General features: G+C 48.2%; 1 protein-coding gene across 3 annotated transcripts in view; it reads left to right on the forward strand.

Annotated features, from left to right (window-relative positions):
* The first annotated feature begins 3,738 nt into the window (after nucleotides 1-3,738).
* Nucleotides 3,739-18,082, forward strand: part of gnb1l (guanine nucleotide binding protein (G protein), beta polypeptide 1-like) — a 26,909-nt gene continuing 12,565 nt past the window's right edge. The window contains exons 1-7 of one of the 3 annotated variants that reach the window (XM_035380349.1): nucleotides 4,043-4,088; nucleotides 4,321-4,373; nucleotides 8,857-9,015; nucleotides 9,519-9,688; nucleotides 10,023-10,148; nucleotides 12,205-12,364; nucleotides 15,703-15,795. In XM_035380349.1, the coding sequence (XP_035236240.1) occupies nucleotides 9,579-9,688; nucleotides 10,023-10,148; nucleotides 12,205-12,364; nucleotides 15,703-15,795 (489 nt within the window). In that variant the 5' untranslated portion in view covers nucleotides 4,043-4,088; nucleotides 4,321-4,373; nucleotides 8,857-9,015; nucleotides 9,519-9,578. Of the gene's footprint in view, nucleotides 4,089-4,320; nucleotides 4,374-8,856; nucleotides 9,016-9,518; nucleotides 9,689-10,022; nucleotides 10,149-12,204; nucleotides 12,365-15,702; nucleotides 15,796-18,082 lie in introns of all 3 variants that reach the window. The other 2 variants (XM_035380347.1, XM_035380348.1) reach the window with 2 other exon arrangements.

Below are 18,082 nucleotides of genomic sequence, written 5' to 3' on the forward strand. Positions count from 1 at the left end.
TTTTTTTTTCAAAACCCAGAAAGTGAGCTACTCCTTCAAAAGATACCTCACGGCCCTTTAAAGTTGGATATTGGTGAATAAGTGGAATGAGGACACCTGACAATAGCTTGCCCAGCTCAAGAGCTTTGGAGACCGCAGAACCAGAACCTTCTTTGCCTTTGTGTTTCGTCTGAGCCAGAGAAAGTGAGAAAGGCCCCTGAAATAAGCCCTCCTTTTCCTCTCTTTGTCCTTCGTTCACATATTCTGCAGACTCTTTCGTTCGAAACCTGCCTATGTGTCCTTGTGCGTGTGTGCGCGTTTGTGCGAGAGAGACAGAGAGAGAGATTTCTTCCCCTTCCAGTGCTAATAGAAATGTGCTTGAAGCACGCTTCAGTAGGAGTGGTATGAAGGCATACTAGGCCATTTGGCCAGTGTCCTGTTTTCATAAACACCACTCCCCTTAGTGGAGTCTGCATTCCTGGATGTTTTTTTTTCAGCATTTCCTTTTCATTTCTATTGACTTTAAAAATATATATATTTCAGGTTTAGCAATTGTGATTCCAAGGTATGGCCAAGTAATTGGGTAATGAAGTACCTCCATCTGGGTGTGCCATTTCTTTTTCTACTCAACACTCACCTGTGATTGGCTCAGATGTGTCACACGGGAAATATGGACCAGTCAGAACACAGTATAATGTGTGGGAGATGAGAAAAGCCACTTGCTAGCATTCAGCTGTTTACTTGCCATATGTGCATGTAACAGTTACTCCATTTTAGGTGGCAAAGAAGTAGAAGGATACTAAACTATGATCACTACTAAAGCTTTGTAAACCCCACAATAGGTGGAATCCCAGTATGTTGTGAAATACTAATGATGATACCCAATCAAAAGACTTTGTTTTGCTGTGAGGCAAGAGTACAGTAGGGTTAGCTCTGTTAGCCATCGATAGCACATGATTCCTCCGTCCTTTTTTGGAGTTCATACAGGCTCGTGTTTGCCATCACTAATAACCACCATGTTTGGGAAATAAATGCGCGGCAGCTACTGTATGGTGGCCCTCAGGGACATATTTAGGATCACTTCGGAACAATTCCCGCTTTACACGGTCGGAAAAAAGCATCTAACGTTACAACCGTTGTTGGCGCAACAGGAGATCTCCTATCTAATGCCGAACAAAATAATTTCATAATTTTTTTCCCAAGGAGGCGGGGACAAAGAAGAGTTCTCTAAACCGATTGGTCGCCCTGCGCATTAGCGCCTTTGTGGCATAGGGTACGCCAGGGTCGGTAGTAGAAGGCCGCAGTACGGGATGTACTGCTCTGGGTGGCGAAGTGCATTCCTCTGGGCCCTGCTGCAGCTGCTGCTGCTGCTGCTGTCTACGTGTCTCCCGACTGCCAGGCGGGGATCAAACTGTCATTACCGGCTCTGAAGCAGCGAAGAGACATTTTAATGCGTGCCAGCGCAGGACTGGGGAAAACACCGGCTGCTGGTGAACCGGCGCTGTTCGCTGTTGCTGCCAGTTGTTTATACGCTACCGATTGAGTGCGTCAGTCCTATTCCGCATTAATCCGTTGCAGGTTTTCAACATTGTCTCAGAAGGATCATTTTAAAGCCTCGTGAGCAAAGCGTGTGTTGTGTTATGGCTGTTTCCCGCCTGAAATACCATTCTTCCATTCACCTTTTGTTCCATCCTATGTATGTCTTTAGTAACATGTTTATTAGGATGTCCCAGATGTACGTTCGACTGCCCTTGAATCATAGGATATTTTTATTCATTGTATTAGGCATTTTATGAAACCAGGAAGACAGCTGATGAGACTTTTAAAATTCTCCCTTCGGTGTGTTAATTTTACTGCAGTCCAGTTTTTGCATTGACATGACAGCACCTTTTGTCACTTGCCATTGGATTGTCTTTTTCCTCATTTACCTGTACTTGCTTACCCAGACTGACTTGCATAACTTTTCATGTTTTTACATAGTACACGTGTGCAGTGCCCTCCAGAATCATCAGCACCTTAAAGATAAAGATGAGTGAGAAGGGCTATGAACAAAATGTCTTGGTTGTTTGATCTTACATTCAAAATATGAGAGAAATGAGTTGAGGTTTAAACTGAAGCAATTCAGGTTTAAACACATTGCTCAAGGGTAGAGTGGCAGTGCCACACCTGGGAATCAGACCTGCAACCTCTGGGTTACAGGCCCACTTCTCTATCTGTCATAGGAGACTGGTGCTACATTTACACTCAGCTAATGAAAGAAACTCTCTGCTGTCTGTCACATGACTCAAACAGAGGCCTGAACTGTTGCATTCTGGGGTGCCGTGATCAACAACCCACAGACAGGACAGAACTGGGCCTGCTTAATTTGATGATGAGCCGTAAGGTGACACACCTGCTCCCCTGAGTTTAGGGATTTCCTTACCTCCCCACTCTGCTCCAGGTCAGGCTGGACGCCCCCCACCGGCGCACCCCAAGGGGGCCACACTGCCATCCACCCCTGGGGTAAACCGAGCTGCCACCAATAATTCATGCCCCTTGGTGGGGGTACGGCGTGTGACCGGCCCTGGTCGGCAGGCGCTCGTTCACTTTCACGGCCTCCCCTGAAGGGTCACGATCCCGCCAACCTCCATTTGCTTTAATTGACTCCCCTTCAACTCGTGGACACCATGCTACTCTGCTCCCCCCCCCCCATGGAAGGTGTTCAGTCTCAGTTACCGCCAACAGAACCTAAGCCACCTGCACTTCATGTTGCCCCACTGCAGTGACAGTTTCAAACTATGAGACATGCAATGCACCGTAGGGCCTGATGAAAAGTCCCCCCCCCCCACCCCCGTGCTTTTGATATCCCTTTTCTTTACTGTTGCAAACTGAGGGACTAAGAGATTTAATGCCCTTCTGACCTCTTTTCCCCCCAAGAACACTGTGAACTTCAGGCCTGGCAACAGCATCATAATGAATTTATTTTGGGACGCTTTCCCCGAGAAGGCCATTCAATGTTCTGTGTTTCCAAAAAAAAAAAAAAAAGAACGAAAAGTTTAAAACCCCAGGCTGAGTATTGAGTATGGAAGCCTTTGTCTCGTTTCCCTCTGCGGGAGAGGGAGAAGGGATGGACGGCGGCCGGAGCGCCCGGTTTAATCCTGGGGGCCAAAAGAGGGTTAAAACACTCTGGTTTCATCTAATCTTCTCGCTCAGGACCAGCCGAGCTTGAAACCTCCCCGTTCCGTGATAGGAACGGACAAATAAAAGCCTTTCTCAGAGAGAGTGCATGAAAGAGGGACTGTGTGCACTTTGGATTAGGGGCTTGTGTTTTTTTTTCTCTCTCTCTCTCTCTCTCTTTCTCAATTAGACTGAAAAGGATAAAAAATAAAGAGCAGTCTGTTTGTTCTGCGTAATGCCCCTGAAAAGGGGGTTTTGCAGGTTATACCTGTTGGTCTCTCCCTGGACTTCATTTGAAGGGAAGAGCATGTTCTCTTTCACAGTTAGCAACAAACGAAGGTGTGCATGACCTGCTATACTGTCTCACATTTATTCTATAACCACCTTCGATGTTATTTGGCTGTAGTCAAATTGCAGGTGTAGCTGAACTGAAAAAATATTTCAATATTTTCATGCTTGGATTCCCAGAGAATCAACAAATATATATGACAACGAACTTTTCTAACATGTGGCCCCTTCACATTTGCAAAAATGTATGAACACAAAATGCATTCAAATATTTCGTTTCGTATTAAACATAGGCCTACTCGCCACAGAATGATCAGCTTTGGCACATGCCAAAGTTTAAATTTCTTAAGGTGTCAGAAATTAACAAGGTTTTGTGGACACTGTAAACAATGTTGATAATTTCTGTTGACTTGGAATGGGACTTTTTTGTGAGCACTTTTGCTTTCGTGAAGAATGTATTACCTGCAGCTAATAACTAAAGGTAAATAGGCGTAATTTAGAAAAGGCGCGGAAAGATCCGGCACTGCGCGGACGCCCTGCTCGTGTAGAATGGGTCCTTCAAGTTCATCGTCGCATGTTTTGTTCCCCACGCGTTTTCTACTGCCGCTGCTTGCTGCAGCGTTTGCAGAACGACCAAAAGAGGGTGGCCGGACTACATAACACTAGTATGCAAACTTTACATCATTATTCCTATATGTGTTTGCACGCTGTAATGTAGCTAATTAAGCAGCGTTCGTGTGAAGTTCACTTGCTTATGGGATACGTTAATTTGTTTTAAATGTTAAAACACGCTAGCCAGGTAGCCCGTGTTGCTGTCCGAAACATTCTAAGGTTGAATTTATAAGCGACAGATACATATTTCGGCAAGTTAGCTAATTGTGTTATTTTTCCTTACAGAGGTTTCGACCTTGGGAACGTCTAATAAATATGAACCCAACCGGCGTCACCAGGTTTGTAGATCTGTAGATCAACATGCAAGTGTACTAGCGAATGAGTTTGTGTTGGTCCTCTTCGCGCGAATAGCTTTCTGATTTAGTTAACGGTTTGTCTTTTCAATGCAAGTCCCCAGCTTTTCAATACGAATTAACTTTAAGTAAACAAATGTTTACTTCTGCCGCAAGCAATGCAAAAAGAGCCAGCTTGTGATGTTATATTGCTTCGAGTATTACTCATAAATCTTTGTTTATTTTCTGCCAAAGCACAATCATTAAAAATATCACCAATATCTATCAGCGATTTCTTACCAAGTATGTGTGTGACAATACTCTTACTGTACATATAATTTACGTCATTAGGAATAAGGTTAACATTTAACAATATCTTTTAAAGCGTGCAACGTTTCATAAAATCAAGTCTCGTTTTCAATCCAAATTTGACATGCATCTCTTGTTTTAAAATATATATATATTTTTTGTGACAATAGGCAATAGATAACTTGGTGGTTTGCAGCAAAGATTCAGCTCAGCAATGCAGCATAGTACGGGTAGACAAAAACCCTTCAATAGCTTAAACGTATCATTGATAAATACTGGTGTGGATATTCCTCAGAACATCGCTCTGAGAGAGATAACATGGCTGAAACATACATCATATAGGAACTCCTCCATCCTCTCTTCCTCTCTTTGCTTTCCTTTTTGGGAGGGGGGTGGGTGTCTTGTCAAACACCCGCCGGAGGAAATTGGTGATAATGCTAACAGATAAGACAGAAGTACCTGCAGGCCCTTGTTTGTCGGCTCTTGGCAGTATTGCCCCCCCCTAAATCAAGACACGGTGACAAAGTGCTCCATCAGTAGCTGCAGCGGGACCCAGGACGCCATTGAGGCCTTATCTTCCACGGGCTCCTGCGCCACATTCACGCCATTACCGGGAACAATGGCACCTCTTCCCCCTCCTGTTGCCGTGAGTGACAGCGGGGGCGTGGGCGCACTTGTGTCTGACTTCACCCCCCACCCCCCCCCCAATCTCTATCTTACACCAGCCTGTTTTTCCAGCATGCATTCCCCCCCTCCCCCCCCCACCCCAGTGCGTTCAGACGCACAATATAGGGTGTGTGTCCGCGACACTTCCTACCTTGTTTATTTAACTCGACTTTATAATAGACCTGGGTTTCCATTCAGCAAAAAATCATTTCCTCCTGAAGTGAATTAGACTTTTTTTTTTTTTTTGGGAAGCGGGTGTGGGTGTCTCTTGTGAACGTGGAGGAGAAGCTGAGTAATGGTTAAAAATTTAATATGTCCTTCAGTGAAGTGGAAATGCACAAGAAGAAACAGAGAGGGAGACTGAAGATAAGGCCCTGATAAGGTGTTTCAATGGAGAATAGAATGAGTAATGGCTAAAGTATGATCTGCTCTTGCTCCTCAACTGGGAGTCAAAGTTGGATGCCAGAGTTTTGCTTTCAGGAGGCCTTGAAAATATTTTCACTTTATTATTGCAATACCTAGTTATTTAGGACTACCTACCATTTTCCTTGAGTTTTAACTGCACAATTCGATTGAATTTAATTTTGTTTGTGTAGCAGTTACATGGAGATGTTGTCTCCAAGACGCTGTACAGGAAATCAGAAAATTGTGGAAGACCAGGCCTTAACCCCCAAAAACCTGCAAGTGAGGTTAAAAAAAAAAAAACTCTCCAGTGCTGAAACAAATCCCTGGAGGAACTCTGCTTTTGAGAGGAAGTCCATTCTCTGCAAGGCCTGCCTGGCATCATGTCCCTGGGTTGCTGGACCCTCCTTGCATTCCTTAATGCATTCATTTGGCCTCTTTATTTTAGTTCCCCCGATAAATGATTCCCATTCAACTGAATTATTACCCAGAATGCACCATGGAACCATTATGAAGGTTTCCATTTCCTGTCAAAGCCCCTTTTCAGGATGTGCTGTTCTCACATGGGATAATAAGCATGTCAGAGGAACCATTTTGGCTCCGACCCAGAATAATAGGTTTTGTCAAGGCGGGCGTATAGTTTCCATAACAACCCTTTGTGGCCTGCGTGTCTGGGGTCTTATTTATGAATGGGGTAAAATATGACAGAGGGCACTTCAGGTGGTTGGCTGCCTATCACATGATACCAACTCAAAAGAGCGCGGTATGGAATGTGGACGGCTGATTCTCAAACTTTGAAGCCGGCATTAAAATGGCCACCCCCCCATGTAAAAAAAAAAAAACAAGCGGGAGGGGGCACAGATAGTGGCTTCGTTTGATCTGAAGGTCGCCAGCCCCCTTGCCGCCGTTGAAAGATGCCTGGCCAGCAAACCTGCCCCTTATTTAATAACATGAAGGGGAAGCGAACTCTCTCTCATAATTAGGCCTAATTACCCGGGAGGTGTTGACAGACGGACCGCGAGGAGACAAACTGCCTTTATCCGCAGACTTAGAGTCAGATTACTGGAGCTGTCTTATCTGTTTCAGCGGTAGCCGAGACCTCAATCTTCCCCCCGTCTCTTCCCCGGGCAGAGGGACAGTTATACGGGGGTATATTAATCAGCCTAACCTGCGCGGTTTCTATGCCCCCCCCCCCACCCCCCCGGCCTCGAGTTTAATTACTAATCCGCTTTTTTTTTGCTTTTTTCCATAAATGTTTTTTTGTTACGTGGGCCATATTTAATGAAACGCTGATCTTGCAGGGAGGGAGGGAGTTGGAGAGGCATGGGGGCGGGGGGGGGGGCATTGTGGGTGAATGGCAGGGCCAGGGACCCACTCTTCCTCTGTGGTTATCTTCTGTTCCCCTGGTTATGAAAAGGACCTGTTCCCTCTTTATTAAAACTGGCAGTGCAATGCGGTGCTGCTTGTCAGGTCAGTGCTGGGGAAGATCCTCCATGCAGCAGAAGGTCGTTTAAGCTGCATGGTGAGCTGGTGCAAGGACTGCAGTATTTGGAGGGAACGGGTTGTAGGCGGTTGAGTCCCTAGAGAATGGGATTTCTCGAAGGGTCGGGATTGTCGTGGCTTAACATCTTTGTTTATCCACCCAAAACCCTGATTGGGTCTGTCCTCAGATCTGCAGATTTCTCCAGTGCACCCGCGATTGGAACTCTGGTGCCGCTACTGGTTCCCCGGTTGACGTGGCGCCTCAGGGGTCGTGGGTTCAGCTGTGGGTGTCACAGCCTGCACCTACAGACCACAGTGTGTCTTCTTCCCCATGAAGTCCACATATACTTACAGTATACTGCGCTAACTTCCATTTGTGTATGGCGCAGTTCTGCAGCCTAGCGTGACTGATAGCACATTGAGCTAACAAAGTGGCTGAGCGAGCCCATGTTTGGCTCTTTCTGTTTGGATCAGGCGGCAGCAGCCAGGTAACAGGTATCACCTGTCCTGTTGTGTGTGGGGGTGGGGGGGGGGTGGGGTGGGGGGGTGGGAGAGGCTCAATGACAGCCCTCTCTGCAAGGTTAGCCTCAGAGGGCACTCCGGTGCCCTTTTGTTAATTTGGAAGGCTGGACGAAGGCCCGTCTCCGCTTGACGGATTAACATGGGCAATTTAACCGCTAACCTCCCGAAAATGAGGTTTGCTAAAATACCTCTGGCTCCGGTTTCAGCGTGTGGCGACTGAGGGGTCGGGGTCGGGGGGTTATTACACATAAAAAAACGGGGGGACGTCGGGGGTGGCCCGGGTAACCTTACAAACAAGCGGGAGTAGCGGCCTTAGCGCCCGGTCGCGGCTAGCTCTTTACAGCGGCTAGCTCTCTACCGCAGCTAGCTCCTTACAGTGGCTAGCTCTTTACCACAGCTAACCCTTTACAGCGGCTAGCTCTTTATCACAGCTAGCTCTTTAGTGCGGCTAACACTTTACAGCGGCTAGATATTTTCCGCGGCTGGCTCTTTACAGCAGCTAGCCCTTTACCGCGGCTAGCTCTTTACGGCGCTACGAGTTGTGTGTGTACTTCAGCGCCGCGCCGCTACCGCGGGCTGAGGCGGTCGGCGTCGACGTTTCCGTGTGATCAGACGTTTGACGCGTTTGCCCTCCGGCGCTTCTGCGGTTGGCTGAGTTTCAAGCGGAGCCCTGCCGTACCTCTGCACCGAACATAAAAGCTTCGCTGCTGCCCTTTCAGAAACTGCTGTTGATAAAAAAAAATAAAGCTATAAAGACCTGAATATCTGTTCTGTTTTCAGTAATTAGGCTGTCTCGCAGTGATTTATGGCGTATTGGGTAACCGTTCTTTTTGGAAAGAAGAAGGGGAGAAAGTAAAATCTTCTGTCATGTACAAGTTTCTTCACTGCTTGCCCAGAGGGTTTATTTATATTTGTAGAGAATTGAGATTCCGAGATATGAAGATAAAATTTAATCGCATTCAGATTATTCCAATTGGAACGTCAGGATTTCTGGAAAAGAGCTATGATCGTTTGACGTAACGTGCCACAGTTGGGCTTAAGTTTGATTGTTCTTTATCCAATCCGAAGCTTGGTTTAAAATGCGTTCTTCGTCGTGGCGTTCGCTCAGATTTAAGGAAACAGAATGACGGCCAATCAGGCCGATCTGCAACAGGATCAGTGCGTCGGCCCAAAACCGCGAACGGCGAAGGCGCTGCATCGACAGCCGCCTTCAGACGGGGGGGGGCTGCTGGTTCCAGTCCAGATCGCAACAGCTGGCGGGACAAAGGTTTCCTTCCGTCTTGATTTAATTTGATACAGTCAGAAAAAAGTGAACTAACTGTCAACCCAAGTATAACTGTTTTATCGTGACACTTCCTGCCGTTAGTTTGTGCATGTTTGTGAACTGACATCATTAACTGTCATTTCTGCCACTTGCAGATGTTCATTGGCGTGATTGTGGTCCGAGTTATGTTAGGAATTGCTGTGGGCAGTATTATTAGTAAAAGGCTGTATTCCTGTCAGCCTTGTCAGTTCAAGTTACTTGCTGTGTGCTTTGTTCTGCATGTCCAGTGTAGAGTTTTCTGGGGATTTTAAAAACTCTAATAAGCATCACTCACTTGAAGATGAGTGATGCGTATTATATTCCCGTTAAATTTAACTTGAGCCGCTTCAGGAAAGTATCCTGCCGTATAAGTGTAAGGTTTGTTTAAAAAGGTTTGTAAGCTGTGTAAGAGTGTTAGCTAAATGACATCCATGTAAATGTGGTGCTTGCACTCTGTTGATGCTCAGGTTACAGGTGAGAGCTCGGCTGATGTAGCTGTCCCGGGTCGATTTTAGGGATCCCCGGTGATGGCTCTCCCTCCTCCTGTGCCCGAGTTCATCCTGCGGGGGTCAGGGGCCCCTGTTAACACCCTACACTTCCGCTGCGGGGACCCAGGACCCCCACTGCTCTTCTCGGGGTGAGTGTCACCCCCCCCCTCCGTATCACCGTACACCTTAAAGGGTTAAAGCAGTGCACCCCTAATTTCCCTCTAGCATCTGCTGTGGCACTTTGCTGGCTGGTTTATGCACTTACTGCACCTCTCTGCTGTGATGCTGATGGCTGGTGATTGGCTCTGGGGGGGGGGGGGGGGGGGGGAGAATCTGCCTGAATGTAACTCCAAATGGAAAAATGCCTGGAATGCTGGATCTCCAAGCCCACATGTAGCATTGAAGTAGTGTTAGATCTGATGGTGCAGAGTGTTAATGACATCATCATCATCCACCCTGGGGGGGGGGACCCTTTTGCTACAGGTCAGGGAAAGGGGCCATCCACGTGTGGAACCTGACCACCAGGAGAGCGGAGAAGGTTCTAGAAGGCCACGGGGGGGCTTCCGTGATCTGGCTGGACACGCTCGGTTCGAGAGACACCCTCATCAGGTAACCTCCCAAACCGTGCCTCCTGGCTCCAGTAGGCCTGGGTCCCTAATGGAGATTCAGTAAACTTTTTATTGCTTTTATATTTCTTTTTTTTAATCAATGTACACTGTTGTTTTGTGAACACCGATGAAAGTATGATTGAGATCTCAAACATTTGGGGAAAAGGTCTTGACACATTGACGCAGTGAAACCTCAGCCAGTTCCAAATAAACACTAATTTTGAATGCACTCCTTATTAAATACACTTTTACTGCCTGCTGAATTGCAGCATGCAGATTGCCCATCGTAAGAACCGTTCTGCAGGATGTAGCGTTACCCGTACGCGCACATCTGTCCCCGGGATGACAGAGAACATTGCTGCGTTGGGCTATGCCCATTTTTGCGGCCTGCAATTTAGATGAATTTGGCAACCTGTCTCTCAAGTTGCCACTGGCTGAGCACGCATCGGGGTAATTAGCTGCGATTAATTAGATCAAGAGAGGGAGCGGCCGTAACGAGCTCGCCGTGATCCGACAAATTACCGCGCTGACGGAATGGATTAGTCTGGAAGGTTCTGACAGCGGGTGGAGCCGACTTCCGAAAAATCCTCTTCTCGAGCGGAGTGGTGTAGAGAGTGGTTGTAAAGTTAATGTTTTTTTGCACCAACAGCAAGTTTATGCAACCGAACCTAAATCCACGAGAATACCAGATTAAATTAAGTGACGATGGCTCGGTTAAATACCAGGTTGTTTTTTGCTCATTTTACATGTTTTTTTTGCTCTGCAGAGGCCTAATACTGGAAGTAATGTTGACAGTGTCAGACATTTTGTGGGTGAAATACGTGAACTTGTAACATAAACTTTGTAAGGAGGGAGAAGCATGTTGTACGTGCATTAAGTATTTGTTGAAATATTATCTCCTCCTTGATTTTCAGTGTAGTTATTCTATAATTAGTGGGGAACCTTAATAATATTTTGTTACAGTGTCAATGTTTATTTTTTATTTTTTTTTAAAAATAAGACACTGCCAAAAACAAGTTGTGCTGTGCTAGCTGTAAACACTGGCACCGTGTCTCACTTTCTTATTATGAATGCGACTGAGTGACATCAGTGTGGTGAGGTTGTGTCATTAGCCAATGAGCACTGCTCTGTGAGTCAACACGACAGTGCGAGTAATTAGTCAGCGGTAAATGACAAATTGAAGTGACTCATCAGGATCGTTGTTGATGTTCGCTTAGCGGCTGGCTCTTTATCCACGGGCTGTAATTTGCATGTTGTTGACAGAGGAGTTAATTACTGCGGTAAAACGGTAACGCAACCGTCGCCCGAAACGCAGAGCCGCTTCTTTTGAGGAGCTGCGATGCGTTCGTGCGATGCTTATTTCAGAAACCCGGGTCTGTGTGCGCGGAATGTTTCCGAGCGGGAGCGCTGGGGTAGGTGGGATCGTGTTTCCCCCGTCCAAATCCGCTACGCGCTAAAAGTGACCGGGGCTCAACACTCCATTTTTTACTCCCTCCAGCCGTCTCCGGCATTTTCCACAGCGCAGATCGATCTTAGTGGAATATGAAATGGATGGTAGTGATGACATAACCTATACACCTGCATGGGTTCCCTTACTGACACTGTGTGTGTGTGCGTGTGTGCGTGCTCATGTGCGCGCGTGTGCTTGTTTGTGTGTGTGTGCGTATGAATGTGTTTGCGCATGTGTGTGTGTGTGTGTGTGTGTGTGCTTGTTTGTGTGTGTGTGCGTGTGAATGTGTTTGCGCATGTGTGTGTGTGTGTATGTGTGTGTGTGCATGCATGTATGTATTTTTTCCTGCATGTGTATGTATGTGCATGCGCGTGCGTGAATATGCGTGTGTGCACTTGTGTGTGTGCGCCTGTGTGTATGTGCATACGTGTGTGTGCGTGTGTGTGCATGTGTTTTTGCATGCGTATGCTTGTGTGTGTGTGTGTGTGTGCGTGCGTGTGTGTGTGTGTGTGTGCATACGTGTGTGTGTGTGTGTGTGTGTGTGCATGTGCTTTTGCATGCGTATGCTTGTGTGTGTGTGTGTGTGCATACGTGTGTGCGTGCTCAGCCAGGGTCGGGACATGCGGGTGTGCACCTGGGACCTGAGTGAGGGCCGGAGCGATGTTCTGGACTCCTTCAGCACCGGCAGTGTGGGGTTCTGCCAGTGCTCCCTGCTGCAGAGCCCCGGGCTCAGCCTGCTGGCCCACCCTGGACCCCTCACGGAGGAGGTGAGGAAGAGGACGGTCATGGGTCATGAAGATGATTAAAGGTCCTTAGCACTGGTCCTGGAGAGCCACAGGGCAGCAGCTGGGTCATGTTTTTACCTGAAAATCAGCTACCAAGTAATACCTAAGAAACCAGGTGGGGCAAGTTGAGCTGTAAACAGTAGCTTTAATTCATGAGTACTGAATAACAGCCAAAACCTACACTCCTTTACGGCTCTCCAGGACAAGGATTGGGAACCCCTAATCATCACCACAATTACGATGATTATGGTGGTGATGATCACCATCATCAGACCCATAGTGGAGGTGAACTCAGTTAACTTTCTCATTCATGATTTGTCTGAAACTCTTTTTACGCGGCTGTATATATCAGTGCATGGTGATTTTTCCCAGGCTTTTCCTGATTAAGCAAAAATGAAAAATTAAGCACTGATTTTCAGACCATAAATATCTCTGAGAGCCACTAGTGTTTTTGCATTATTCCTGAATGTTCCCGAATAAAGGCTCCCTGTGATTGTGTGTGTGAGTGTGTGGGAGCGTGTGTGTTTGGGTGTGTGTGTGCGTGTGTGTGTGTATGGGAGCGTGTATGTGTGTGTGTTTGGATGAGACATGTAGGGTGGGGGGGGAGCTGTGAAGCGGTCGAGAGTGTGACCACGGGACAGTGAGCCGTGAAGGAGAGCCGAGGGGGCAGGGTTTTTGGACCCGCCCCCCCCCCCCCCCCCTTAGCACCAGATTCATGTTATGCCTCACATGAAACGGCTCTCCAGTCATCCAATCCCACCCCCCCCTTTCACGCGTGACTCCGCCAGCCCCCCCAGCCAGAGACAGACAGGCGTCCCGCGAGTGGGGCGTCCGCCAGCCTCCGTCCCTCAAAGACCCCTTTGTGCCTCCCCGCCACGGCACCGGAGACTCTCACCTGTCCCCTGTCCCCGCCTCCTGCACAAACCTCCGCAGTCCCAGCGTTGCATGCTGGGACTGATTTCCTCACTTGCCTGTCCGTGTCACAGCCCCCGTCGGCCCTGTACAGTCCTCCACGCGCAACAACAAGGGGAAGAAAAAAGAAGAGAGAGGAAGCGTTGCACTCTGGGATTGACTTTGGGCCAGAGGCAGGGGGATGACATCATCGATTTCCTCTCCTCTCCTCTCCTGGCCTGGCAGGTTTAATGTTTACCGCGGCGCGGATCGTTGCCAGCGGCGACTCCCGCGTCAGCCGTTAATTGATGGAGCGGCGGGGGGGGGTTTTTTTAATCATTTTATTTATGGGCAGTGTTAGCGGCGGCGCTCAGCGTTAGCGCGCTGCACCTGAGGCTAAAGCGCTCGTTAATGCCGTCTTTGTGAAGGGGAACCTGCGCTACAGATGTGCTGTCCTGATAAAATATGAATCGGCCTCTGAACGAGATGTTTAATTTGCCTTCTAATGAGGATGTATCTCCATCATTACGGCTCCGGAACTCGGTTGCTAAAACTTGGGAGGGTAATTTATATCTTTTTTTTTTCCTCTCCTGTCCTCTCCTCCCCTCCCTCCCTCCCTCTCTCGCTCACAGTTTCCCTGTGTAGTTTATATTATAGTGATTATATTGTGTTCATCTTGAAACGAGCGCAGCCTCTTTTCTTATGGAAAACGTAGCGACATATCGAACGTAGAAATCAACCTCGGGTTTAATGCACTGGCGGTGTGAGTCTCACTTTGGCCGGATGATGTCACCGTAATGACAGTTGTAATGCCGTTATAAAAAAAGGGAAAACGGTCATTTCCTTTTTTTAAATTTATGTTTTTTTTTTAACCACCGAGCGTTTGGGCACGTTTCCTTTAGGTGCTGAATCAGGGGGAGTCGTGTCCCAGCTTGAGTAAGCCGGGGGAGATCTTTTCGGCCGGGGCAGATTTTTCGGTTTGAGGAGATGGTGAGAGCGGCTGGCTGGGAGCCTGAATGTGTTATTAAGCTTTAATTTAGAGGAGCTGACTGTCTGCCAGGAGCTCTCTGTGTGGCGGGTGGAGGTCCCTATGAGTAGGGGGAGGTCCCTGTGAGTGGGAGGAGGTCTGTTTGGGTGGCTGGAGGCCTCCAGGTGGAGGTCTGTTGGGGTGGGAGGAGGTCTGTTTGGGTGGCTGGTGGTCTCTGTGGGGGCGGGTTGAGGTCTTTGTGTGGTGGGTGGATGTCTATGTGGCTGGGTGGATGTCTCTGGGGTGAGTGGAGGTCACTGGGTGGATGTCTGCTGGGGTGGGTGGTGGTCTATTGGTGTGCAGACCTGCTACAGCTAGATGGATATGAGTTAGCTGGGTGTGTGTGCTTCACAGAGGGTTTGTCCTGGAGTAATCAATTTATCAATCAGTCAATCAACCAATTAATCAACCAATTAATCAACCAATCGATTAGTCCGATTTGTCAACATTTATTATCCTATGTTAGGGAAAATGGATTTGCGGTTAGATTCGTATGTACAACTCAAAGCACACTGGAGATAAGATGCTGTTAAAACAATGAATGGTGTGATAAGAGAATAAGTGTATGATAAACGTGAGTTTAGTGCCAGGGGGTATTAAAATTGATGCAAGGAGTAAAAACGCACTTGTGCTCCAGAGATAAAGTGATCATCTGATGAAGACCTGCTGCTCTAAATGTTAGCCTGGATGCGGATAAATAAAACCATCTTGCTTTATTTCCTGTTACGACATTTTCTCATAACCTTATGCCAAGAAACTCTTGGAGTGTGTGTGTTAGCATTAACCCAGTTTTCAGGGCTTTGTGTTTCTGGTTTCTAGGGCTTGCTGTGGGTGTAATCTGTGCATGTTCAGAATTAGTAGCTTGGTTTTTGGTTGGCGCAAGTGAACTGGTTCTGTAGCGATGTTGCCTCTTTACCCACTGGTGTGAGGATGATGTTGGCCCGGTATGGCACTGTTGCTCATGTTAATCAGATAAATGTCTTTCCCGTTCTGTGATTCGCTCTGGATAAGAGCAATATCAGTCTGGCTGTCGCTGGTGTGACTGAGTGAATGTATGCGTCAGGTTGGGTGTGAATGAGTGAATGTGTGGATCAGTCTTATTGTGACTGGTGTGACTGAGTGAATGTATGCGTCAGGTTGGGTGTGAATGAGTGAATGTGTGGATCAGTCTGGTTGTCACTGGTGTGACTGAGTGAATGTATGCGTCAGGTTGGGTGTGAATGAGTGAATGTGCGGATCAGTCTTATTGTGACTGGTGTGACTGAGTGAATGTATGCGTCAGGTTGGGTGTGAATGAGTGAATGTGCGGATCAGTCTTATTGTGACTGGTGTGACTGAGTGAATGTATTGGCAGTGGCAGTGATAGGATGATTGACTGGCTCTTATTGGTCCTCCCCTGCAGATTAAACTCATTGACCTGGCCAGCAAAACGCAGGTGTGTTCTCTGAAGTCCGACGCCAAGCGGGGGATGCTCATGTGCGCCAAACTGTGGCAGGTAAGGAGCGGGCGCGGCACCCTGAGGAGCACAGGTACCCCCCCTCCCCTCCCCCACCCACGCCCAGGGCGTTCCCCAAATTTCTGAGTAGTGAGAAAGGTACCCAGCTAGGGAGTGTTGGTGTCAGGGAGACAAATTGTTCTGATGACATCATTTTTATGAAAAAAAATGAATGACACGAATGCCTCACAGATTAAAAACATGCCTGGCTAGATTAATATTTTTTCCCCCTCAGTCTCAAGAAATTTCGTGATTGGTCTATCTAAAAGTAGCTAGCCAAACAGAGGTGTGTAATAGGCCATTTAGCCAACAGCTGGCACTTGGGGATCTCCTTGGGGAAGGCCCCGCCCCCCTGGTACACCCCCGGCACTCCCCATTTCAGGTGAGCAGTGGCGGCAGCCGCTCCTGCCTCCAAATTTTTACAAGACACGGCAAAGTCATTAATGCCAGGGCACTAGTGCAGCGGTGCGTTCTTCTAGATCTTTCCGTTCCCCATGTCTCGACCTCTCTCAAATGCCTCTGTTTTTAGCGCATATAAACAGCTTGATTTTCATTCAGTAACCTATAACGCCGTCTTTCATTTGGAGCTAATGTAAATGTTAGCTGCTCATTGTTACTAATAGCTCACTGCGGCTATTGTGAGTGTCTTGCTGCGACTCGTTTCACTTTTGTGATTTAACTTGTAGCTCATAATTGCTCTTTCAGTATCCGGAGCGCGTTGCGGCGCTTTTTTCTCCTTTGTGCGAACGGCGCTGTTAAAAAAAAAAAAAAGAAATAGAGTAACGCCAAGACACGAAGAGTTTGGCGGGAAGCCCGCCGCGGGACGCATGACAGGCGCGTAAACAAACGGCGGCGGGGGCGGGGAGACGTTGCGTGTGATTTATCCCCCGGCCTGTCCCGGACCGCTCTCTCTCCCGGCGCATTTCTCAGCGCGTCGTCAGCGCCCCGGCCCGCGCACTGTAATTAGGCTGTTTGGAACGGCTCGGGTTCGAGGCCGTGTGTCAGCCGGCTGCGGACGCGGGTTCCCAGCGGCTTGCCCCCCCCCATCGCCCCCCCCCATCCTATCAGGACTAATTATTATTGCGGTTAATTAATATCGGCGTGTTTACGTTTTCCCCTTTCACAGAATGCGAAATCGTTAATGCAGATTGGACGTTTGGCTGGGTGGGTGGGATCAGGGCCAGGGAGGGGGTTTTCTTTTCGGTGTTAAACAGGAAGTGGGCGTCCGAAAAAGTCTGTCTGGCGTCGTGGCCGGGGGGGCGGTACTTACGGCTAACGGAGCAGTGTTTTCTACCGCCGCTCGTTTTCCTGCTTTTTCCTTTTATTACCTTTTTTTTCTTTACTTTTTTCCGTTTTTCAGGAGCGCGGGTAGTTTGGGTCTCATCTGCCCGTGCCGTTAGCCCCCGGTCCGGGGTGACAGGCAGTCAGCGTCGGACTGAACGCTTTCGCGGGCCAGCCAAACGAATGCGTAACCGTGACGACACGCCCCAGCGACAGTTACATAAACGCGAAACGCCCACGTCTGCCCCGCGCTAGCTTTTTAACTGGGGGGGCGAGTGGGAGCTCGCCGCAGGAGTCACTGAACACCGTGCAGTCTGCACCTCATTTGTATCCACTGCATTTCAGTTACTGTAATTGGCATCCAGAGCATTTCAGTTACTGTAATTGGCATCCAGAGCATTTCAGTTACTGTAATTGGCATCCACTGCATTTCAGTTACTGTAATTGACATCCACTGCATTTCAGTTACTGTAATTGGCATCCACTGCATTTCAGTTACTGTAATTGGCATCCACTGCATTTCAGTTACTGTAATTGGCATCCACTGCATTTCAGTTCACTTGCATCCACTGCATTTCAGTTCAGTCTTCCCCTTCCCTCCCGATGCTGCGTCTGTTGGCAGAGATCTGCAGACAAATGTATTGGCGGAATTAGACATCTAACCTCTGGACTTATGGAGAGGATTAAATGGCGTATTAAGTATCACTTTCTTTCAGTTCGGCTTCCCCTTGCCTAGCGCAGTATGGTCCCTGTCGCACTGAATCGCCTCTCTGTCCCATCGACAAACGTCTTCCCGCGCCGTGCCTGCTGGGAAAGCCCTCCGCCCGGCTCCTCCCAGCAGTCAGTCCTCCACCCGGCTCCTCCCAGTAGTCCGCAGTGTTGGTGGTGGTGGGGCGGTGGGGAGGGGCGCAGCGAATTTCCCAGTCTTACAGTAGAACTGCCCCCTGCACCACCACTGCCGCGGTCTGCTGCCAGCGCTCCCGTCCGACCAGCTGTGTAAATGATG

Source organism: Anguilla anguilla, chromosome 10 (genome assembly GCF_013347855.1).
Source record: "Anguilla anguilla isolate fAngAng1 chromosome 10, fAngAng1.pri, whole genome shotgun sequence".
In the NCBI taxonomy this organism is placed as follows: Eukaryota; Metazoa; Chordata; class Actinopteri; order Anguilliformes; family Anguillidae; genus Anguilla; species Anguilla anguilla.